The 26427-nt window shown below is 48.6% G+C and overlaps 1 protein-coding gene across 1 annotated transcript in view; it reads right to left on the minus strand.

Annotated features, from left to right (window-relative positions):
- LOC142588660 (uncharacterized) overlaps positions 1-26181 on the minus strand; it is a gene marked incomplete at its 5' end in the record, with an annotated part of 133848 nt that extends 107667 nt beyond the window's left edge. The window contains 1 exon segment of the mRNA XM_075700484.1: positions 26070-26181. Coding sequence (XP_075556599.1) covers positions 26070-26181 — 112 coding nt within the window.
- Between the last annotated feature and the right edge of the window lie 246 nt (positions 26182-26427).

Raw genomic sequence — 26427 nt, forward strand, 5'->3', positions numbered from 1 at the left:
TAGCGTTCGATCTGTCGAGTTTGCTCGGTGGCGTGGTTAGCAGCATCCGCCCGGCATTGCTGCTTGTGATCCTTCAAATTTAAATCTATCCATCATGTCAGACAATGAATGGCTAATACCCCTTTCAGCAGTGGCTCATGCCCCCCATAAACGCGGCATCTCCAGTACGACGACAGATGTGAAATTCTACTGTGGAATGACGAGCGGCAACGGGGCAAGCTGTAGAAGAATACGACGATGAATACAGGAGCAGTGGCACGCGCTTGTTGGCGCAGTAGCGCCGAGCGGCGCCAACGAGCCAGCTGTGGAAGAAGACGACGACGCTCGAACCATCGCTAATGATGATAAGTTCTTCTAAACGCGGACACGATAGTAGCCACACGAGCCCTTAACAGCTTGGCTGTAAACATTCACCGACAATTACAATACTCGCTAATGCAAAATTCGAGCGCAGCACTATATGTGTTTTCATTTCGCGATATATTGGCTGGCGCGCACAGCCTAGTGCGGCATATTGCAATAGGAGCGAAGTGCGATGCGTATGCCTCGCTAACCGGGAGATCGCTAGAGGCAACGCGTGGGTGACGCGTGGTCGCGATTCACAGCAGCCGCCACAGAAAGACCTGCGATCATGCAGCCATTTGCTCCCATATTTAGTATCGGTGGCGTCATCGGCACACAGACGGCCCGCGCCACTCTGGCGCCATCTCATAGCCATCGTCGCCGAAGAGCCCGTCTTGCGTGGCACCACCATTTTCTTCTCACGCTTTCGCTGTACACTCCTCCACCGCTTTGCTCATCGCCCTCTCTCCGCTATCCACGTCTTTCATCACCCGCTGCACTACACGTTTGCTTTATCATCCGTCGCTGACGGACGTCTACGGCCGCCTCAGGAACGGGCGCCTAACAGCTTCGCTCTAAAATGAACACAATTGCACACATTGCATTTTTATATAGCTACAACCACCTCATTAAAGCGTTCTAGGCATACTATCCAGCTAGTACGTTGGATCGACATATTTATTTAATAGAAACAGAAAAATTTTAACTCGTTTGAGGTAGAGAGCACATTTTTATCACATAAGCTGGATTTGAAGAGGTAACATGGCTGCCACAATATACTGCAATGTGATTTAGCTAGTCACTAAAGTTTCAGTAATTATATCTTATTTTATTCCCGTTAGCACTCATATTCACATTGTAGCATTGAAGGCGAGCAGTTTTCCACAGCCCGATTGATTTTGGAATCCCACAAAAATTTATAATTTGTGGTTTATCTGGCTTTTGCTTCTATTTAAAAAACAAATCAGTAAATCTCATAGCGCTGTTGTATTTCTCAAAATAAATATATCGCCAATGCTCGACTCTGGTCTTTTGGTCCTTCTTCCATCAGTGCTCAAAATTTATGTGAATTGAACGCACTTGCGGAAAGCTTGGTTTTTGTCTTGTTGAACCCTCTTTCTTAACAATCTCACGAGTTCAGTCTTTAACGCCAGTTTTTGACGTTCAGTTTAACCCACCTCGATTGTATAAGTTCATGTATTACCAAATGTGCGGCATGTTTTCGCCCCCTTGTTTTACAAGAAGGTCATCTGTAACAGAGGGTTGGCCCAGGATAGAGGTAATTGGAGATCGTAGGAAGACGCCTTAGTCCTGCAGCTGACAGACTCATGATGATGACGACCGGTGCCCTCAAATACTGTCACATCGGCGATACTGTTAACGTAAGAGAGCTACTTCGTTAAATTCCGTTTATTATCACAAAGGTGACTTCCGCGTTGCTGTCTTTGACTTTTTCATCATCATGAGCCTCGTTACGCCCACTGCAGGGCAAAGGCCTCTCCCATACTTCTCCAACTACCCCGGTCGTGTACTAATTGTGGCCATGTTGTCCCTGCAAACTTCTTAATCTCATCCACCCACATAAATTTCTGTCGCCCCCTGCTACGCTTCTCGTTTCTTGGAATCCACTCCGTAACCATACCCAGGAATTCTGGACATGCATTTAGTCTCTTTTTTCTACCACCACGTGGCGTATCAACCTTAAAGATTTCAAATTCGCGCCGTGACGTACGCCATGACGCAAAACTAAAGAAAACATAATAAAAAGAAGCACACCCTGAGACGGTTGCTTCACCTCGGCACTTGGCAACGAGCGCGCTTACGTATCAGTCTTATCTTGAAGGCGACCTGCTACTTGCTCGACTTTCAATGAATCGACGATTTTGCTAGACACCTTGCCAGACAGCTTAGCGGCATTTCGGGTGAGGCCGAGATAACAGCTCCCGCAAAGCTACCGTTGGGTTCCCTTCGTTTTTTCTCTTTATTTGTGTACGACAGCGGCCGCAGGCTTCCGTATAGTCAGCGTTATGTTTCGTGTGTTTTCTAAGAACCGGTGTGATTCAATAAGAGGAAGCTTTAGCTAGGGCCCTTCGGTGCCGGCCGCTAAAATTCAGGTAAAAGGCATAAATGATTCTAGGAGAAAATCACTCAACAGTTCAACCGATCTGAATGTGAATTGTTGCATTCAAGAGAGAACGCTAGATCACCGTGATCGCAGCAATAATAATTTTAATTTAGGCCATGGCATTATTGACAAGAATTATCGGAAATCGGCAAATCTGAAGAAAGAAGTACGATGTTTACAAATCCGTTGGTTCGGATAAAAACTGATATCGCCTCCCTATAAATTACATCTCTTGGAGAATCTCAATCGCGCAAATTAGATGTATGAATTTATAACTTATGTGAAGTTGTTACAATGCCTGTAAAGATTCTGAGAATGCCATATTCACGAGTTAGTGGTGTATTTCAGGGTGCCATACGATATATCAATTTCGTCCGCATTAAATGAAATATTAGGTGCAGCTTACATAACTCCGATATCGTTTAGTTTCTGAGGTACAGTGTCGTATACTTCGAGTATTGCTTCTTGAAATTTCGCATTTTTTAGAATTTAAAAAAGTAGAAGCTAAATAAAACTTCGCTTTCTGAAATCTTATTTTAACTCTCTCTTTTAAGTTTTACATAACTCATGAATTGCGGCGCAGTGGTTGTAAGAAGAAAGGATTGCTGATTTACTATGTAGGAGCTAAAGCTTCCTGTTAAGTTAGGTTTAGAATAATATGTTTGCTGATAGAAGAAGCAAGACGGGTAGCGCACATACATTATGGCGGCCGCAGTTCGATGGGGGCGAAATGCGAAGGCACACGTGTAGGGTACGTCAAAGATGGCCAGGTGGTTGAAATTTTCCAGATTCCACCACTACGCCGTGCCTCAGAATCAGATCGTGGTCCTGTCACGTAAAACCCCATAATTCTTTTTTTAATTCAAAGGATGTACACTAATTTACAGTAATTGACAAAGTCAAGCCTACAGCAGGCTAGTCGTTGAAGCGTTCACTTCTTCAGACCTAAGCTTGGGCTCATCTTCCTCAGCTTTGTTCAGAGCTGCACAACATATTTCCACTTGGCGTGGGAGCGCCGTCCCGCTGCTTTGTAGGCAGGAAATGACTGGTAGCGTTTTAGGCGGCTGACCTGAACGACGTGATTGGAAGTCTGGACGGAGCGAGTAGTAGATGCGACCGGAGACATCTCGTAGGTTACGTTGGTTAACTGACAGAGGACTCGGTAAGGGCCGGGGTAGCGGGACATTAGTTTTTCCGAAAATGCGTGTGGGAGATCACAGAGTGACAAGATCCCCGGGAATATAATCGCCATCCCGTTGAATACTGTCACCAATGCTTTTCCGCTTGTTCTGAGAAGCACAAAGGCGACGGTGAGCAACTTGGCGTGTTTCTTGGGCTCGAGCAATGACATCGCTTGTATACTGAGACACGGACTCTTGAGCGGTAGGTAGTATTGTACTAAAAAGCAATGCTGGATCTCGGCCGCACAACAAATAAAATGGCTCGTAACGTGCAGTGTCGTGGCGTGATGAATTGTACGCGGATACGACAAACAGAAAAGCAGGGGCGCTATAACGTAAAACTATTCCAAACTTTTCTATTCCAATTCTGTAACCAGCCCTCCGCGATTGGTCAAACACTTTTTTGGTCCACCCCAACTTCACATGTCTGTCACGCGACGTCACGAAAACCGCGATAGCTTCACATCTGATACGACGTGTGCACACTGATTATGCATGAATTGACCGAACAAAAGGAAAATTGTCATTTCTGATTCGGCGCCTCGGCTATTGGTCAGAAGTTTTCGGGCTGCACCCACTTCACCTGCCTGTCACTCGACGTCACAAAATCGCAAAAACTCACCGCGTCAAAGTGACGTATACGCGTTAAAGATGCATCATTATGCCGAACAAAACTGAATTTCCTGCTGAATAGCCGCAGGCTGTCCCGTTCCGAAAGGAATAAAAGATGGCTGCCGCCAATCACTCAGGGACTGGCTACTCGCGCCTGCCGAAATGCATGGGTTTACTTGCGCATAATAAAACTTCTTGCGCGGCCGTGTGACGCTTTCGAACACTTTTGGCACCTTTTTGACCTCGTTCTGCCAACTCTTTGCTGAGGATCCGTTTTAGCGGCATTCTTAAGCTTCCTTTGCAGGCCGCCGCGATTTTCGACCAGCCACCGCAAGCTAAGTAAGGGAAAGCGGACCAATCGCAGACGCCCGGCACTACTCTCTTTATCCGGCTACCGATATTCAGTGCAGTGGCTCGGCCCCATGGAATCCCTCTCCACTTCAGCGTGCTCCTCACCTCTTGTCAGTCAATTAGATAAGACAAGCCGCTCAGTGTAGGCAATGTTATTCGTTTTTCCAGCAAACAAAAGTGACCTCCCATGAACGAGGAAAGCGTTTGATTGGTCGGTTGAGGCAACCCTGCGGGCGATCGCCCGATGCTTCCGTCGCTGGTGACGCAAATTTCACGTCAGTAATAAAAACACATCAGAACAGTTTTACGTTATAGGGCCCCAGTATTACAGTCACGATGGTAATCAGAAACATACATGAAGAGCATGTCTGTTATTGTACGATTATGCCGCTCCGTAAGACCGTCTGTCTGCGGATGGCATGTATTAGTAAATATGTGCGTGGTAGAATAAGAATGGAGGAAGTCGCCCACAACTGTAAAGAGCAAGGAGCGACCCCTGTCGGTAAGAAGTTGACGAGGAGCGCCGTGGTGAACAATGACGTGCAACAGGAACTAGGCTACGTCTGTTGGAAAGGCTCTGGTGAACGCGAACCAAGTTGTATAATCTGTTTCGACGGCAATCCACTTGTTGCATCAGTCAGATGTGGGGAAAGGCGCCAATAGGTCTACACCAGCGCGATAGGAGGGTTCGGTAGGAACGCCAAGAGGTAGGAGTAAACCAGCAGTGAGCACAGATGGCTTCTCCTGGCGTTGGCACAACTCACGTTCGCTCAGATAATTCCGCTCAGCTGGAGAAAGTAGATGCGGGCATAGGCAATGACACGGTCGTCCCATCGTTGACCTTGGCTGAAAATGGCACCAATTCCATGACCAATGGCATCACTGCGGACTTCTTCTGAAGCAGTCTGGTCGAAGTGCGCAAGAAGGAATGGAGATGTAAGGAGAGAGACAAGCTTCGAGAAGGCAGTTGCTTGCTCATGTCCCCTTCTGCGTCCGCCTTCAAAAGAGCAGAGGGTGGGTGACCTCGACAAAATTGTGCATGAGGCGGCGGAGGTACGAGAACAGGGCCACGAAGCTCCGGACATCTTTAGCACATGTTGGCACGGGAAACTTCTGTACGGCAAGAGCTTTTCCCGGGTATGGGCGCACACCAGAAGAATGAACAAGATGACCGAGGATAGTAATTTAGCGGCGTCCGAAGTGACATTTAGACGAATTAAGTTGAAGGCCAGCGTTGGGAAAAGCAGAAAGAACGAGCAAGCGGCACTCCGGGTGCGTGGCAAATGTAGCAGCAAAAATTACGGCGTCATCTATGTAAGACATACAGATGAACCGCTTGAGGTTATCAAGGAGTGTGTCCATCATGCATTCACAAGTAGATGGAGCAATAAATAAGCCGAGTGGTACAAATTTGAACATGTGTAGGCCATCAAGTGTTATAAAGACGGTTTTCTCTCGGTCCATGTCGTCGACGCAGTCCGCCAGTAACCGGAACCAAGGTCGATGGAAGAAAAGTACTTCGCACCATGGAGGTAGTCGAGGGCGTCATCAATGCGTGGTAGAGGACAAACGTCTTTATTTGTGATCTTGTTAAGGTGCCGGTAATCCACGCAGAAGCACCAGCTGGCGTCCTTTTTAACTAGAACGACAGGGGACGCCTAAAGACTGGATGATGTTTCAACGATTCATCGAGACAGAATCTTCAAGACCTATGTTTGAATGACTTGTCGTTCATGCAAGGACCGACGGTATGGTCGCCTGTGATTAGGGAGTGCGTCATCCATCTCAGTATGGTGTGTCGTGAGAGAGGTCTGGCCTAAAGGGCGACCCAGGTCAAAAAAGTCGCTGAACGCGGAGAGCAGCTGGCATAACTAGTTGGCGTGGTGAGGCGGAATTCGGGAGCGATAACGTTTGTGAGCTGAGGAAGGACAGCCGGCAAAGAAGACGAGTCAACGGGAGACGACGTAATATGAGCAGCTGAGGCTGAAAAGAGGCAAACTTGGGAGGAAGACGGCGTACCTAAGGCTATGCCTTGTGGTAGGACGTGGTCACTGATTGCGAAGTTGACGAGATGAAGGCTGATAGAGTTGTTCCTGTTACTGACGACGGTTTGCGGAAGAGCAACGTGATGAGAAAGTAGGACTTCTGCGAGAGGAGACACAACAAAGTCACCATCAGGCACAGATGGATCTGTATAAAGCAGGACGCTGGTCATGGCTTGTGGGGCAACTCGAATGTGCTCAGCGAAGCAGAGCCTGCTGGGAACTTCCTCGGGAGGGTCAAGACAAAGTAAATCAAGGGGAACTCCAGCGAGCAGTAGATAAGGGCGGAGTGAGCGAATAGAAAATGAAGGCCTAGAACAACGTCATGGGGACACTCTTAAAGAACAGTAAACAAAACAGATGTTTGGCGGCCACAGGCACCAACGAGAGTGGCACACATTCCTATTGTGGCCGGTGTTGTTCTGCTAGCGACTCGCACAAGACAGGGCGCCGCAGGTGTTAGGACGTAAGTGAGGGAGCTGTCTACAAAGCTGGTCGCTCATCCCATAGATGTGCGCGCCTATACAAGCAGAGCAGCGACAAGGACACCACCTACGTCACATCAAGTAAATTCCTTTCCGTCGGTAAGGTAAGTAGAGCAATCGCGAACCCTGTCGTTCTAGCAGCGTCACCTCTCCAAGCTGCACTCGTCAGTTTCATGTAGAGTGCAGGTACATGGGGGACGCAGAACGGCAAATAGTGGATGAGCGAGACAGCGGTCGTCGTGGTGAGGGTGAACGACTCGGCCGTACAGATGAGGACGGCTGCGTATAGTTCTATGGCTCTGTGAAACCTTGCGGTGATAGACAAGTACCTGGCGAGTGGCGGGAAGGTTGGAGCGCAGTCTTATATTGGCATGACGTCCAGGAATTGCGGCAGTGGCGGAAAATGTGGCCAACGTGCCGGCACTTGATACATATCGGCCGGTCATCGGATGTCCGCCCTTCTGCTGGCTTCCGAAAAGGCCGACAGGGGTAGTGGCCTCGCGAAGAAGATATCGTGGGAAAATGTAGGTGTCCGCTCGGTTGACGGAATAGAGAGACTGAGTTCCATGGTTCTCCAACTGGTCGCACACAACAGACTGCACAAGGTAACTCGTCAGTCGGCAATAGTTCGAAGAGGTCTTGAAGCCAACCGGTGCCGCGGCTCCGATCTTCCGTCGAACGATACGGACAAGCTTTGCCTGATTCGCAGAGCGAGAGTCCTCGCACGAAGACATAGCAGACGTATTTTGAAGACGGGTCAACTGGTGTGTGATGCAAATACTTTTTGCTTCTTCGATGCGTCGACATTCATGAATAACGTCGGCTATGGTGCAAAAATGCACAAAAAGATGGCAAGCGTCCTCTGCTATGCCCTTCAGTACGTGGTTTACTTTGTCTTTTTCTGACATGTTCTCCTCACCCCTGCGGCAAAGGACGATAACTTCCTGTATGTATGCCACATGATTCGGTCGACGCCACTACGAGGGACCCAAGTCTCCTTTTCACAGCTCGCTGACGGCCAACAGGTTTGCCGAAGAACTCGTGGAGCTTTTGCTTACATTTCTCCCAGCTTGTCAGTTCTTCCTTGTGGTTTCGAAACCAGAGCCATGGCATTCGTTTCCCGTAGAAAGTTATGTGAGCCAGCATAACACTTTTGTACCACCTGTTGTGAGCGCTGATGCTCTTGTGCATTTGAAGCCGCTCATCGACATCAAAAATGTATGCCCCGGAAAACGTTCCTGGGTCCCGGGACTGCGACGACTGTCGACGTTGCAACCCCTTCTAACAATATAAGCGCTTATGGCACTTAATAGGAACATCGGTGGTGCATTAAACACTGTTTTGGCCAGGGATCAGCGGTGAAGCCACATTTCACTTCAGGAGCAAATTGTTTTGCTCCCTCCCGGCAGAGGGAAAATTAGGGCTGTCTTTTTTAACCTTCACTTCGTGCAGGCTCCTGTAGAGTAGTGTAGTGCTGGGCAGAGTTATGACGTCATGTGCTGCACTTGGCTCACTGGGCTGTAGCCAATCACAGCAGACTGCGCGTCGTCTTCTCCATGAGCAGACGAAAAGCACCAGACTTCGCTCTTACCGGCTGCATATTTCAGTGTTAGCGGCGGCAACACCCAAGGGAGCGTCGCATCGAGCTTTACTCGTAGCCGCTTGCCATCACCCATAGCAAGAGCAGGGATCGCGTCACACACGCTGGTATAGGGGACTCACGACGACGCGGATGACCGTAGCATTCATTACCCGCATCAGGCTACCCTGAAACTAAACTGTAGTGTACCATTTTTCTTTCGTCAACAAATATAGACAAACTGCAGCTAAATACATGGCGAATGCGCAGTGAACGAATTCAGCGCGCAGTCTGAAACAGCCTGCACCATCCATGAGTGAGATAATTTTACCTTCTTGGAAGATTAGCTCACGTCCATCTGTGACACATGGTCACGCAAGCACTTCGCTATCGTCTTTGCAGCGAGTATTTACTATCGTCGCTATATCACTAATGTTGTTTGACGTCCGCTGCTTGCATTCATCGAAAGCGCAGTGTAGAAAGCGCAGTTTTCATGCTACACTATAAGAAATGACTTCGTGTAGGTAGGCGGAGCTAAACTATTCTACGGCAAGTAAACAATGGCGACTTCCTACACTAACTACACTCGCGCAGCGCGTGTAGATAACAAATAGCCCTGTTGACTTCAAGAAGCACCAAATTTAAACCGCAAGGCGATTAATTAGAGCTGGCGTCGGAACTGTAATTGCAGAGCAAGTGTGATTCACTCTGCACGCAGTAGCTTCTTGAGAGGCAGCAGGGAGGGAGAGGGGAGTGTATATGCGTGTGCACGTCTTGAGTGTGCATGCGCGTGTACTTGATTTTGCGTGTACGCCCGTGATTGTGCCTCCGTATTTTAGTCTGCGTGAGCACGAGCGCATTTATGCGTCTGCGAGCATACGCGCACTTGTGTATGAGTGCATTTCCGTGTGCGTGCGTGCGTGCGAACATTTTTCTTCGTGTGTACATCCGTGGGCGATTGGTAATCTGCATGGAGGCTAACGTGCCTGTTGTCTGTGCGTCTGTATGCTTGAGAGAGAGAAGGGGGTGAATATCTGTGTGTATAGGTTTGCGTGAGAAAATATCATTTCCTTACTTGCACCTACTCTCGGATGTAAATGAAATATAGACATTAGAATATGGAGTTTTTACGTGTCAAAATCACAATCTGATTGTGAGGCACACCGTAGTGGGAGACTCCGGAATAATTTCGACCACCTGGGGCTCTTTAACATGCATGTGAATCTAACTACACTGGTGTTTGCGCATTCCACCCCCACCGAAATGCGGCCGCCGTGGCCGGGATTCGATCCCGCGACCTCGTGCTTAGCAGCCCACCACCACAGACACTAAGCAAGCACGGCGCGGATATAGAGTTTACTTGAATCTTATTTATGTCCGCAGAGACAAGAACGAATGGCACTGCCTTTATGATATTGCTACGGGATAATATTTCTAATGACAAAGAGCCGAGCAGTAAGAAGACGACGACGACGATTTCAAGCTAGCCCGGGCTGTTGCCTCTTGGCCAAGCGCACCGTATTTTCTTGCAAATATATTTGTACATAGCTTTTCGTCTGCGTCTTCCTCCGTAACATATCTGGTGTAGGTGGACGTTCCCTGTACCTCGTCACGGAGCTTGGCAGTGGTCGGTACGTCGAGCCTTCCTTCATGGCTCCCGGCGACGACAACCCGACTCCACCGGCTCCGACACCTGCTGCCACCTCGACGACCTACATCACTCTCCCGCTCCCCGTGATACTGGCGTATTCTCGGGCAAAGATGGGGAAGACGTCGATGACTGGATCAGCCTGTATGAACACGTCAGCCGCAATAATTATATTTAATTGTATAATTATATTTTTACCGCATTATGCCTTTTTGTTTTTTGTGTCGCTCTCGAGTTATTTTTACGTTGTACTATGCATTGTCATCTAATTAGTATTCGTGTTTCCTTTCTCCTTTCTTGCATACTTATCTGTATTTATTAGCCCCTCCCCTCTATAATGCTTCATTGTAAGCCCTGAGGGTACTATAAATAAATAAATAAAAAAATAAATAAATAACCGGTGGGACCCTGCTATTATGCTCGCTAACGTAATCTTTTACCTCGGTGGCACACCTAGAGTTTGGTATCGCACGCACGAAGATGAGCTCACCAGTTGGGATTCACTTAAGACACAGCTTCGAGACTTGTTCGGCAACCCCTACGGTCACCAACTTGCCGCGAAGAAGGCGCTTTCCGGCCGTGTGCAGACGTCAACAGAGCCCTATGTCACGTACATTCAGGACGTCTTGGCTCTGTGCCGCAAAGTTGACACCCACATGACTGAGTCCGACAAGGTTGCCCACATCCTCAAAGGCATTGCCGATGACGCCTTCAACTTGCTCGTTTGCAACAACGTAGCGACGGTGGATGCTGTTATAAAAGAGTGCCACCGCGTGGAACTCGCCAAAAGCCGACGTATTGACCAGCAGTTTGCCCGTCTACCCAACACCCCAGCGACATCTTCCTGTGCCGACACTCCTCGTCCCAACAACACTGCCGATGTTACCAGGATCGTCCGGTGTGAGATCGAGGCCGCCTATCCTGCCGCCTTCGACTCCAGTCCCACCAACACATCTGCAGTCACGGTCTCACTGATCCAGGCAGTTGTCCACCAAGAGTTCGAAAACATGGGTCTTCACACCATCTGCTCGGCCCATCGTCCTGATACCCGCCAGGCTTCTTCGATTCCGCCCCGTCCCGCATCTTCTTACCCCCCACGTTTCTACAACCTATCTGAATGGCGCAATGCTGACGAGAAGCCCATTTGTTTCCACTTCCATCGAATCGGGCAAATTTCTCGGCACTGTCGCAGTCGCTGGAGCTCCCCGACCCGGCCTACTTATACTGCCTACTCTCGCCCCCCAGATGGCCCTTCTCGTCCCTATGCCGCACGCTCCGATAACGCCGCCGCTGATTCTCCTGCACCGAACCGCTCCCATTCTCGTTCGCCTTCGCCCCAACGACGACAATCTCGCTCTCCCCAGCCCCATCGCTCCTATTCGCCGACTCCCTTCGGACGCCGCTCCCAACCGGAAAATTAGACGATGGAGCGCCTCGAGGTGACGCTGCATTGCTCCCTACGCCGCCAAATCCTCTCCTGACGTTGCCACTCATCTGAACCTTCCTGACGAGCAAGTCGACGGTTTTCCTGTATCTGCTCTCATAGACACCGGGGCGCATTTGTCGGTAATGAGCGCTGACCTTCGTAACCGGCTGAGGAAAATAATCACGCCCGCCACGACGCCTGTTGTCCGTGTCGCCGATGGCGGAACAGCCCCTGTAATTGGTATGTGTGCCGCCCGCGTCTCCTTCGCCGATCGCTCCACTACCGTGCTATTCACAGTCATCGCTCACTGTCCCCACGACATCATCCTCGGCTTAGACTTCCTCTCCGCACATTCTGCTCTCATCGATTGCTCCGCTAGTACTCTCCGCCTCGACCTGCCTGTTCTGGATCCCGCTGAACAACACCCTACTCGCCTCAGTTCCATCGACTTACGTTGACTTCGTGTGATCCCCACCAGTCCCCCACGGTCACTACATCGCGGCTCCTATGCAAGACGTCCTCATTACACACGGGATCACAGTACCTCATAGAGTTTTATCTATTACGGCAAATTGCGTCTGCCTACCAGTGGTCAATTTTGGCTTGACGACACAAGTGCTGCCACGCGGGATGTCTCTGGCCCATCTTTGCTCATTCGAGGATCACTCTGTAGCATCGATTTCAGATGACAACCATTCAGCCGATCCTCCTCTACCGTCGCAGTCGGCAACTTGTACCATCGCCAACTTACAGAAAATGATTGCACCCGACATGCCCTCCGAGCACGCTCGTGCGCTCTACCGCGTGCTGATTTCCTACCAAGATATTTTTGACTTGAACGATCGTCCTTTGGCCCAAACAACAGCTGTCCAACATCGCATTAATACCGGCGATACTTATTCATCGCCGCCCGTATCGAGTATCACCAGCTGAGCGTCAAGTTATTCACACCGAAGCTCACAAAATGCTTGCCAAGAACATTATTGAACCGTCATGGGCGTCACCTGTTGTGCTGGTAAAAAGGAAGGATGGCTCATGGTGCTTTTGCGTGGATTATCGGCACCTTAGCAAGGTTACCAAAAAAGACGTGCATCCCCTACCGCGGATTGATGACGCCCTTGACTGTCTCCACGGTGCTCGCTATTTCTCCTCTATTGACCTTCGCTCCGGCTATTGGCAGATTGCCGTGGACGATCTCGACCGCGAGAAGACTGCCTTTGTAACACCCGACGGTCTTTATCAATTCAAAATAATGCCGTTCGGTCTATGTAACGCTCCTGCCACTTTTGAACGCATGATGGACTCCCTTCTTCACAGTTTCAAATGGTCCACGTGCCTGTGCTACTTGGATGACGTTATAGTATTCTCCCCAACATTCGCTACGCACCTCGAGCGCCTCTCAGCAATCCTGGACGTTTTTCGCCGAGCCGGTCTGCAACTCAACGCATCGAAGTGCCAATTCGGCCGTCGCCAGATTACCGTCCTCGGACATCTCGTTCACGTGAACGGAGTGCAACCGGACCCAGGCAAGATCCATGCTGTTACGCACATCCCTGTTCCAAAGTGTGTCAAGGATGTGCGCACCTTCATCGGCCTTTGCTCGTACTTCCGCCGTTTCGTGAAAAATTTCGCGGCCATAGCACGACCGCTAACCCAGCTTTTGAAATAAGACGCCTCTGCATTCTCGCTTCTAATTGACCTTCTCACAACGCCTCCCGTTCTGGCCCATTTCGATCCTTCTGCGCCTACCGAAGTCCGTACTGATGCCAGCGGTCACGGAATTGGCGCAGTACTGGCACAACGCCAGCGTGGCCACGACCGTGTTATCACTTACGCCAGCAGGCTCCTCTCGCCCGCGGAGCGCAACTATTCCATCACTGACAGTGAGTGTCTGGCCCTTGTTTGGGCGGTTGCGAAGTTCCGCCTATACTTATATGGCCGACCCTTTTCCGTTGTCACAGACCATCACGCGCTTTGCTGGTTATGCTCACTGAAATATCCTACAGGAACACTTGGTCGCTGGGCCTTACGCCTCCAAGAATATTCGTTCTCTGTCACCTACAAATCTGGCCGAATACACAAGGACGCTGACTGCCTGTCTCGCTACCCGGTAGACGAGCCTGACGACGCCGACAGTAGTACCGCCGACGGCATTTTCTCTGTGTCTGCCTTCGCTAACATCGCCGATGAGCAGTACCGAGACCTATCGCTGCGAGTACTCATCGAGCGTCTGCGCTCTCCACCTACCGACGCATCCGTTCGCCGATATCTCCTCCAGGGCGGCATTCTGTACCGAAGGAACTTCCTCCCTGATGGCCCTGATCTTCTTCTTGTCGTGCCAAAACATCTACGACAGACTGTGCTCTTTGAGATGCATGACGCACCCACTGCAGGACATCTTGGGTAACCCGCACGTATGATCGCGTCCGCCGCCGCTTCTATTGGCCTGGTCTCGCTCGCTCCGCCCGGCGCTATGTTGCTGCCTGTGATCCCTGCCAGCGTCGGAAAACACCTCAGGTGCTACCTTCCGGTTATTTACAGCTGCTCACCGTCCCTCTGGAACCGTTCTTACATGCTTGATTAGACCTCCTCGGTACTTTTCCCGCGTCATCCTCTGGGAACAAATGGGTAGCCGTCGCAACTGATTACGCCACCCGATACGCTATCACGCGAGCTCTCCCTACCAGTTGCGCCACTGACGTCGCGGACTTTCTCTTGCGCGACATTCACTTAGTGCATGGCGCCCCGCGACAGCTGCTTACTGACCGCGGTCGTAACTTCCTCTCGAGTTATCGCCGACATTGTGCGTTCCTTCTCTATTCAACACAAGCTGACTACCTCATACCATCCTCAAACCAATGGCCTCTTACCGACATGCTGTCCAAGTACGTTTCGAAGGACCACCACGTCTGGGACGTTGCCCTTCCTTACGTCACATTCGTTTATAATTCTTCCCGGCACGACACCGCCGGATTTTCTCCATTTTATCTACTCTACGGTTGCGAACCGACCTTGCCCCTTGACACGGTACTTCCTCCTGCTGCGATTTCAACAACCGAGTATGCGCGCGACGCCATCGCCCTCGCCGACCATGCACGCCAGCTTGCCCGTGCTCGACTGACGGACTCGCAAACCACGCAGCAGCGTCAGTGCAACGCCCGCCACCGTGACGTGCAGTTTTCGCCCGGTGCACTCCTGCTCCTGTGGTCGCCCTCTCGTCACGTCGGACTTTCCGAAAAGCTCCTTTCGCGATACACAGGGCCCTACCGCGTGCGGCGCCAGGTGACGCCTGTGACTTACGAAATTGCTCCTGTGAGCTCAACCTCGCCATCTACTCTGGCATCTACTGATGTCGTGCACGTCAGTAGGCTCAAGACCTACTACACTGCTTCAGACTCCGGCCTTTAGTCGCTCCGGGACGGCGCTTTTGCCGCAGGGGGTAGTGCTACAGGATAGTATTTCTAATGACGAAGAGCCGAGCAGTAAGAAGACGACGACGACGATTTGAAGCTAGCGCGGGCTGTTGCCTCTTGGCCACGCGCAGCGTATTTTCTTGTAAATATACTTGTACATAGCTTTTCGTCTGCGTCTTCCTCCGTAACAATATCACTTTCTGAAAGCGAAACCGACGCAAAAAGAAAAAAAATATTAGGAGCCATTCCACTCTGTGAAGATGGTTGACCAGCTAAGCTGTAGCACATCACACAGGATTAGACAAGGGGTTTTGTACTTATTTTCACCACTTGGTAATGGTAGTCACGATAGCCTTGTGATTACTGTGATATATACGGGTTGGTCCGGTTACAACCTTAGACAGAATCTTGGCCAAAGTAGAATCTATGCACGACCGTTGTTGCTTAATTGAGTTACTTCGAGTGGTGTAGCACTCCAAACCAAGTTCTTCATGCACAAACTCAATGAAACATTTATTTTCTTGTTTTAAAATGCCCACATTGAAGTCTTCAATGATGATCACAAAGGTAGTGTCATCGCGGCTAACCAATGCTAAGTGCGTGGTTATGAACTTCTCAGTACCACATTTGGGTGTGCCTGAATATACATATATAGACAGTGGATATCATAATTTCGTCTTTTGTTTGTACGGCACAGACAACTCCACCAGTCGATGCCTCTCTCCTCTTACGAGTCATGTAGTATGGTTGTACATACATTTCCTCCTATGCATATACGGCAATGCCTTCTGCGCGTGAGACCGTGTGGGGTTCACAAATGATTCCAGCATGCCAATCGACGTGAAACAATGCATCTTTATTATTATTATTATTATTATTATTATTATTATTATTATTATTATTATTATTATTATTATTATTAGCGGAGCACTTGCAGCCTGCTTCACCTCCACCGCATGACTGCCCGATACTTCGCAACCTACAGGATCGGCCAAAATTCTTGCTCCCTGACAAGACAAATGCATTTCGGGGCAGAGGTACACAGCTTCGCTGTGAAAGCGCCTGTACAGTCAGTATAGCCGCCCTGTATTTTGTCGCGATGGCACCATCACCATCGGCACGGTCCTGCGAGGAGCTACTAGCGGTTCGCGCTCGTTATCTTCCTTGCCTCTTGACGGGGATGACGCGCTAAATCTGCACCATCATTGCGTCGTGCATCCCTTCTTCGACTAAGCCCGCTTTCGGCGGCACACTTTCGCTGTTGTATCGATAATAAAGGTTTACACTGCTTGATTTCGAAAAAAAAGGCAAATGTACATACATCAAAAGCGTACTGGCCGCAAGGAACGTACTCACGGAGCGATGCTATCGATCAGATTATCACAAAAGAGTGGGCTCGGTCAGGTCGCCCTTAAAGACGGTCTTTTTCAGCGTCAGTTATGCTTTCAGAGTTTATCTGTAAAATATTTGTAAAATAGAAGCATGTTTATTAATTATTCGCTCAGCCAGGCAGTCTCGAGGACTGGCTCCAAGCTACTCATGTCCGTTACCCGCCTAAGATCAATTATTGGCAATTTAATTATCGTACCTTCGTTTATTACGCAAACAACTGCTCAGCTTACTCCGTATCTAGAGGCTACCAATTTCAACACTCCAATGATAGCAATGATGTCAGCAAGATTCGCATTGCTCTAATAAAGTTTGGCGCCGTTAAAAAGTAACTGCCTGGATATTCATGGTGCAGTACGCTTCTAATAAAGCAGGTGCAAATGCTTCGACGGGTTTTCTTGGCGCAATTCAAGTTCATCAACTTAAGCACATGCGCCCAACAGTACCCTTCTGCTTTTACGACGGACTCTCCTACGTTCTACAAGAAGCACTTCAGCGCTACGGTATATCGCACAAGGTGTGCGAGAACATTTTGCGCGCTCCCGATTACATATATGAGCGTTGGTGACATCAGGCTCGGTTTCCTGGCGTCATTAAGAATAAAAACAGCTGCCTGGCGGAAATCAATGCAAAATTATTATGGTACATTGTATCAAATGCAGTAGCGCGCACGTGTGTGTTAGGACAAAAAAGTACTCAAGTATTGGGATGAGTGCTTTGTGGAACATACTTTAACCGGATATTGTTAACACGTAAAGAAAAAAATACCGCGATTTTTTTTCTAGAATTATTGCTGATATACGTATGCAGTCAATGGAAACATGAGTTCCGACTTAGTGCCCGTGGTGGAAGCAGTCCCAAACCGCAAGGGTACATTGGCAGACGAAATATTGGTTGATTAGGGCGAAAGTCTAAGGTGGCTGGTTGCAATGGCTCATACCCGAAAAAAGAACGACATATTCAGGAATGGCTCATACCCTCGTAAGCAAGCAAATATGCAATGGCTGAATATGCATATACATTGTTTGACTACGCGTATGACTTGCTGTTGAATCTTTTCAATAAACATCATAATTCCCGATTTCTCTCTGCAAAACTTAAGGCCTAGGTTTGTCGCTGCGTAGCCACAAACATTCACTCGTGTATAAATCACATTCATTCTCGCTAGTGGCAGAATGTCGTCATCACACATCATTCCGGGAACCTTCTGTTGCGCGATTTGTCAATTACTCATGCAAGATAAATCAGACCCTAATTCACTGTCCTGATTCCTGATGACGCCAGAAAACCAAGGCTGATGCCGCGAACGCTCAGGAATCTATCAGGGAGAACAAATATTGCTGCCGCACACCTTTTGCGATGTACCGTGGTGCTGAGGCGTTTCTTGAACAATGAGGAGAATACATGGTAAAGACAGAGGTGCATGGTTGGATGCATGTCTTCTAAGTTCATCAACTTGAATTGCGCCAAGAAAACCTGTCCGAGCATTCGCACCTGCTTTATTAGATACCTCCTGCACTATCAATATACAGGTGGTCTTTTTTAACGGCACCAAATTTTAAGAAATAGATCAATGTAAATCTACCTGACATTAGTATCATTCGAGTGTTCAGACGGTAACCTCCGGATACGAAGCAAGTTGAGCAGTTGTGTGCGTAATTCACGAATGTATGTTGATTATGTTTTAAATAATTGATCTTGGGTGACTAAAGCGAATGAGTAGTTTGGAGCCTGTCTTCGACATTGAGTAGTTGAGCGAATATATGCTTATTAAACATGATCCTGTAAGAGTAAGAACAAATATTTTGCAACTAAGCGCTCTCTGAAAGCCTAACTGACGCGGAAAAAGGTCGAGGGTAACATCGACCTGACCGCTTCCAGCCTTTTGAGATAATGTCATGAAAGACACGGCTCCGTGAGCATGTTCCTAGCGGCCAGACGACTGTCGATTTTTATTCACATTGTTTTTTCCGAAGGCAAGCCGTTTAAAGTAGAAATGTCAATATAGCAACAAACGTGCGCTGCCGAAAGCTCGCTTGGTCACTGAAACGATACACGATTGAATGATAGTGCAGATTTTGCTCGTCATTGCCTTCAAGACATTGCGCTGCCACCGATGGAAGCAAGATAACAAAGTTGAACTGCTTGGCAGCCTCTTACAGGCCGCGCCAGCCAAGGGCGGCATTACTGACATCGCAGGCACTTTATTTTTTTTATTTGGCTTTCAGAAAGAGAAAATGCTACAAATGCAGTGTCATTTGTTCTTGTCTCGTGGATTTAAACACGGGCTTTAATGGTCTCCGCACCGCGTTTGTTTCGAAGAGTAGGTGTAAGCAGGAAAATGTTCTCTCACACCCGCAAACACGCAAATACCCTCGCACGCACTCTCTCTCCCTCGCACGAGCACACACTCTCTTCCTCACAGGCATTCACACGCCCTCTTCATCGCGCGCATCATACGCACAGATATCCATGCGCACACAAACACGCACACTTATGTCCGCAGGCATGCATGCTGAAACACGAACAAGCACGGTCGCACACGTGCACATTCACACGCCGCCATGCATGCGCCGCAAGCAGGCAAGCGCGCGCACACATGCAACACGAAGATGCAGGCATGCACACACGCGGCGAACGCTCACACACACATATGCGCACTCGCGTGCAAGCATGTGCACATACGGGGGCACTAGCACGCGCACACACTCTCCCCTGGCACGCACACACACGCACACTATCTATCTCCCTCGCGCATACACACGCTCTTTCCCTCGCACACACACACACACACACACTGCCTCCCTCACACGCAAACGCACTCTCCCTCGCACTCACGTACTCTCTCTCCATCCGTCATATGCACACACACACACACGCACGCACAAACACACACACACACACAATAAGCACGCACAGATATCCATGTGCACACAAACACGCACACATTTGTTCGCAATCCTGCATGCTGAAATTCGAAAAGCACACGTTGGCACGCGTACACGTTCACACACGCCCACGCATGCACCGCAAGGGGGCGCACAAGCACATACACACGCAGGCACGCACATACGCCGCGAACGCTCACACGTCGCGAACGCTAACACACGCTGTTAAGAACGGCCAGCTGCAGTGCAAGTTTTGCCAACCAGTTGCGACTGTGGAGGCAACATTCCGGGAGCGTCGCCGCACACCTCTAGCCATGGCGTGACTAAGTCGACTGTGTGTGAACAACAATACGTGTGTCCTCGACTCTCCGTCGCTGGAGCCGAGTTTGAAGAAGTCACCATTGTAAATAAATGGGCTCGGCGGAGCAAGTATTGTTACTGAGCCGCGGGAACGTCGACTGACACCCCTTACCACGCGCTGACCAAGACGCCAGACAATGGGCGGCCGGCGGGCGCGCTGCAGTTCGGGGAATAAATGCCCCTACGGTATTGGGTCATCTCCCCTACGGTGCTTCGTCTCCCCTAGGGTGCCTGGTCAACTCGCCTACGGTGCTTGGATGGCCGTTTCCGTCACCTGGATATCGGGAGACGACCGAGTGTTTAAAAACCGCTGTTGTGCGGCTGCTCAGGACACTCTCTCTCAAGCAGTCGTGTTAGACTGATGTACCTTCTCAAGCAGTAACGTTAGTCTGATATCAATGCTATAAATAAACCCATATTCATCGTTCTCGATGAGAAGCAGTCCTTCCCTTCATCAACGTCCTCAGCGTGGATAAGTTGGACGACGGCATGCGCCAGCTACCTTCTAATTTATCCCCTACTCCAGTCTTGACAACGGATCACGAGCGATGGGATTGAACCCCCAATCATAACAACGCATACACGCACTGGCGCGCATGCAAACGCGAATACGGAGGCACAAGCCCGCACACTCATACACAGAACGAACATGCGCATAGAACCATACCCAGGCACGCTCAAGACATGCACACGCATAACCGCTCTGTACCATCTCCGCTGCTTCTCAAAAACATGCACGTGCCAACAGGCTGCATAACACTCCCTCTACCAATACCTTCTCAATGCCAACTGTAATAAATCGTTTTATGGTTTAAATTTGTCGCTTTTTCAAGCCAATTTGCCCTCTGGCGGGAGAGTGCAAAGCGATTTTCTCCTGTCGTTGGACTTTACCGCCCCTGTCTGACTTTCTTTAAATGCTTTAACGTACCACCAATGTTCCGAATAAGTGCGAAAATGCATATGTTGCTAGAAGGGACTACCCTCTTGTTGTAGTCAGTTGAAACTTTTTGACCCTCGCCCTATATTCTGAAATATAATTTAGAAAAAAAAATTTCCCATTGAGTTACACTTGTGCGTTGCTGTGAAGTTCCGAAGGAGAATGTCCAGAATTCCTGGACATGCCTTAATGACCGTTGGTTATCTTCCCTCCTCATTACATGTCCTGCCCATGCACCCCCCCCCCCATTTCATGTTTTGATTTCAACTAAGATGGCATTAACTCGCGTTTGTTCCCTCACCCAATGTGCTCTCTTGTTATACCTTAACTTTACACCCATCATTTTCATTACCATAGCTCGTTGCGTCGTCCTCAACTTAAGTAGAACCCTTTTCGTAAATCTCCAGCTTTCTACCCCGTACGTGAGCACGGGCCAGAAAGCTGCAGCACGTGCCAATTAATTTTTTTTTCTGGCACGGAAATGAAAGTAAGACGGGGGGGGGGGGTGATCACTCATATGAAACTAGAGGATCATGGGCTTTTTCTGAACTTTGAAAACGCTGACTTGGAATATAGTTATTGCAGTATGCTTTACAGAATTCCCAATCTCCTAGCTCACGTTTGCGCAATTTTTCGGCTCACATGCACCTTTATATTCTGTTGACACACTCGTAAATTTTCTTCTTGGGGGCATACTCAGACGCTTTTAATTATGTGTAAAGCGGCCGCACAAAGACAGCAGAAGATGCAGCGTTTACATTTGTACTCACGCGCAGCAGTCGAGAAGGAATGTACACATCGTGGTAGAGTGGAAGCGAGCGGAAGCAGCAGAGAATGGAGAGAGGCGACGCAGTGTCGAAGCGAGAGAAAAACAGCCTTACTATTATTCGCGCTTGACAGCTCGCACACACCGGAGGAGCGCGGAAAAGGGAAAAGTCGATGTCAGAAAGCAGCCTTCGTTTCGGGTCCCTTGACTAAAGGAACGCTGCCACTAGACAGGGGCAAAGTCGCAGACGCGCTGGATAAATGCAAATTCAGTGTGTGTTAAGATACACTAAACTACGTTTCTGCCATTTTCCGACAATAATAATAATAATATTTGGGGTTTTACGTGCCAACACCACTTCCTGATTATGAGGCACGCCGTAGTGGAGGACTCCGGAAATTTTGACCACCTGGGGTTCTTTAACGTGCACCTAAATCTAAGCACACGGGTGTTTTCGCATTTCGCCCCCATCGAAATGCGGCCGCCGTGGCCGGGATTCGATCCCGCGACCTCGTGCTCAGCAGCCCAACACCATAGCCACTGAGCAACCAGGGCGGGTATTTTCCGACAATAAACGTGGCAAAAATTGTCCAGCAGACAACTAACGCTGGACGCGCCGTCGCATTAAAGCACCGCAGTGTCAAGACTACACTACGCAAGCAGTCGCCTGCAATTGAAAACTTCTGCGCCCGTCGCGGTAGCTTAGTGTCTGATGCGTTGCTCGGCGTTACGGGTTCGATCCTAACAAGCAGCGGCCGCATTCCCGCGGGGGCGAAATGCAAAACCACTCGTGGTACTTGGATTTAGATGCACATTATAGAACCGCAAGTGGTAAAAACAATCGGAAGTCCACCAGTACAACGTGCCTCACAGACCGATTGCTTATTTGGCATGTAGAGCCCTATAATTCAGTTAAAGTATGACACTTGTGCCAGTATGCGATATGCCGTGTGAGGCAATGTCACTGCAAACCTTCTCGTGAGCTATTAACAGTGGCGCACAACAACGCCTCAAGCAAGGACGTCTCCTTCGTTATTATGCCTAATTTATACGCGGACAAACAGCAGTGGTGCTTGCCAAGTCAAATTTAACATCAACTCACCGCACTCGCATTGCCCGGTCAAGAACCTAAAAATGTGCCGGCATTATCACCGCTAATCATCATCACTCAATGCAAACAGCCAAACTTGGCTTACATCAACTTCCACAGTGCGTGGTAACGTCATGGTATTTGTGGCCAGGGAACAAAGAGAAAAAAAAGCACGCTTTTCTTTCTAAGAGCTGAATTTATTTTTTTTCAGCTCTTACGCCTCTGTCAGCAAGTGAAGTGCATTTCAAATTCAACAGTGGGCCTGCGGATTTCGTCCTATTCATTTTCTCCATTGCTTCTGATGACAGTACACTGACGTCGTTCATTCGGTGTCACAAGTTCACGAGGCGCCGGTTCTCACATTGTTGACACCTTCGTACACACTGGTGTTCTTTTGTTGTGAATGCCTGGTTCGTCTGTTTGCATCGTGACGAGATACTCCGGATTCCCTGCCTTAAGAGCAGGACGGCGCTTCCCAGTGCCGACGGAGTCCCCGAACCCTGAGACTGTCCTCAAATTTAGTACTTTGGTTCATATTGCCGGGAGGAACATCTCGGGTAGGAGGCGGGCCTGTGTGAAGCTAGAAGAGCGGACCGCGGCAGAACGACTCGGAGGAGCTGGTGTGCAAGGTTCTTATTAGAAACGCCCTGACGAGATAATAATAATCATCATCAGCCTGGTTACGCCCGCTGCAGGGCAAAGGCCTCTCCCATACTCCTCCAAACACCCCGGCCATGTACTAATTGTGGCCATGTCGTTTCTGCAAACTTCTTAATCTCGTCCACCCACCCAACTTTCTGCCGCCCCCTACTGCGCATCCCTTCCCTTGGGATCCAGTCTGTAACACTTAATGAACATCGCTTATCTTCCCTCCTGATTACATGTCCTGCCCTTGCCCATTTATGTTTCTTGATTTCAACTAAGGTGTCATTAACTCGCGTTTATTCCCTCACCCAATCTGCTATTTTTTATCCCTTAACGTTACACCTATCATTATTCTTTCCATAGCTCGTTGCGTCGTCCTCAATTTAAGTAGAACCCGTTCAGTGAGCCTCCAGATTTCTGCCCCGTAGGTGAGTACTGGTAAGACACAGCTATTATACACTTTTCTCTTGAGGGATAAGGGCAACCTGCTGTTCATGATCTGAGAATGCCTGCAAAACGCACCCCAGCCCGTTCTTATTCTCCTGATTATTTCCGTCTCATGATCCGGATCTGCCGTCACTACCTGCCCTAAGTAGATGTATTCACTTACCACTTCCAGTGCCTCGCTACCTATTGTAAATTGCTGTTCTCTTCCGAGACTGTTAAACATTACTTTAGTTTTCTGCATATTAATTTTTAGACCCAGTCTTCTGCTTTGCCTCTCCAGGTCAGTGAGCACGCATTGCAATTGGTCCCCTGAGTTACTAAGCAAGGCACTATCATCAGCGAATCCAAATTTCTAAGGTATTCTTCATTAACTTTCATCCCCAATTCTTCCCAATCCAGGTCTCTGAATACCTCCTGTAAACACACTGTGAATAGCATTAGAGTGATCGTATCTGCCTGCCTGACGCCTTTCTTTATTGTGATTGTGTTGCTTTCTTTATGGAGGACTACGACGGCTGTGGAGCCGCTATAGATATCTTTCAGTATCTTTACGTACGGCTCGTCTACACCCTGACTCCGTAATGTCTCCATGACTGCTGAGGTTTCGAATGAATCAAACGCTTTCTCGTAATCAATGAAAGCTATATATAAGGGTTGGTTGTATTCCGCACATTTCTCCATCACCTGATTGATAGTGTGAATATGGTCTATTGTTCAGTAGCCTTTACGGAATCCTGCCTGGTCCTTTGCTTCACAGAAGTCTTAGGTGTTCCTGATTCTATTTGCGATTACCTTAGTAAATAGTTTGTAGGCAGCTGACGGTAAGCTGATCGGTCTATAATTTTTAAAGTGCTTGGCGTCCCCTTTCTTATGGATTTGGATTATCTTAGCGTTCTTCCAAGATTCCGGCACGCTCAAGGTCACGAGGCATTGCGTATACAAGGTGGTCAGTTTCTCTATGACAATCTGCCCAGCATCCTTCAACAAATCTGCTGTTACCTGATCCTCCCCAGCTGCCTTCCCCCTTCGCATAACTCCCAAGGCTTTTTTTACTTTTGGCGTTACCTGTGGAATTTCAATTTCCTCTAGACTATTCTCTCTTTCATTATCGTCGTGGGTGCCACTGGTACTGTATAAACCTCTAAAGAACTCCTCAGCCACTTGAACTATCTAATCCATATTAGTATGACGAGATCCTAAGATATTAGAGAAAGCGCTCTGATTTTTATAACTCGAACTTGGAGAATAAACAACAGTATACATATCAAACGGCAGCGCCTTCCTGCACGATCATCAACGTCACAACACTTAAGTATTCCAACGTACTTGAAGCTGAATACTTGTGATGCCTGGGAACGCAGCCTAGAAATCAGATTTCTCGCTTGTATTGATATGCCATTGGAACTAGCGTTATGTTGTACGAATTATTTGGATGCAGACACAAACTTGTCGATAAATCAGACGTCTCGGAAACCTACGCTCCATAAACTTGTTACTTCGACTGGACCAAGTCACTTGGTTTTTGAGCCCTATTCAATATAATTCAAAAATTTTCAAAATAATTGTTTTCAGTCGTTGTGCTTGAACACAAAGATACTTGTCGTGCTTTATATGATATTGCATTGCATTTATGAAGACTTAAGGTGATAATTTTGCCCTATATTACGTTGCTTAACTGTTTGTACACTGGCTGCGTGAAGATCTCCCGATCAAGATCAGGCACTGCATTAGAAAAAACGAAATTGCGAATTCAGCAATGAATCATGATATTGATGGGGAGGAGCTTAGTCTAAACAGGGCCAGAAATTTTATAAGTTTGATGCTGAAATATTTGGTCCCTAGTCTGTACCATTCGATCACTGCCTTCTCCTGTTTCGAGCTTTTCGAGTGTTCTGTGGCGATTCAGGAATATTTCATGCATTTAGCACTGATAACCTTATCCGATAATCCACACTGCCGCCCCAGAAAGCGCATACTTTCCCGTTGATTCAACGTCAGCGAATCCTAACAAAACTCAGCCGCGCCATTGCTAACGTAGAAAAACGGGAGGGGGATGGCATATATAATGCGATAAGTGTATTAAATACACGCAGTGCCCATACGTTCCTATCACATGAACATTCAGACTCCAAAGTGTTACGTAAGTTTCAGCTGAACAGAGCAATTTTCCCGGAAGTTGTATAAGCGAGGCACTAATATCTTCCAAATGTTTGCAGCGACTGAGCCACATCGCAATAGCGCAATATTTTACGCCGATCATTTGAGAGCAACAATAAGAGCGAATGAGTTGGCAACGCTTACCGCACATTCGAAAGATGCAGTTAACAGCTGCTCCTAACTTACCAGAGCAGTCAGGTCTTCGTGTTCTCGCCACACGTCGGTGAAAAAAGATTCAAAATTGACATCAGGGATCACGGCGTCCTTGACACACGTCTTCACAACGCCGTCTTCAATGGTGACCGATACTTTCGGGGTTAAGTTTTCACCTTCCCATGGAGTTGACGCCCGTGGTGAGGAAGTAGGCGCTGACATTTTTTTTCTGTCTGTTGTATAGGCCGAATCGCTTGCTTTAGTAGTTTTGTTTCGGAAGCAATAAGTGAACAAGACTAAACAAATCTGCGCTAATAGACGCCTCTAGCTACAAGTTCCAAAAGCGTGGGCTTTTATGAAGTGAAACGGGCGCTGAACGCATACATAGGTG

Source organism: Dermacentor variabilis, chromosome 7 (assembly GCF_050947875.1).
Source record: "Dermacentor variabilis isolate Ectoservices chromosome 7, ASM5094787v1, whole genome shotgun sequence".
Classification (NCBI taxonomy): domain Eukaryota; kingdom Metazoa; phylum Arthropoda; class Arachnida; order Ixodida; family Ixodidae; genus Dermacentor; species Dermacentor variabilis.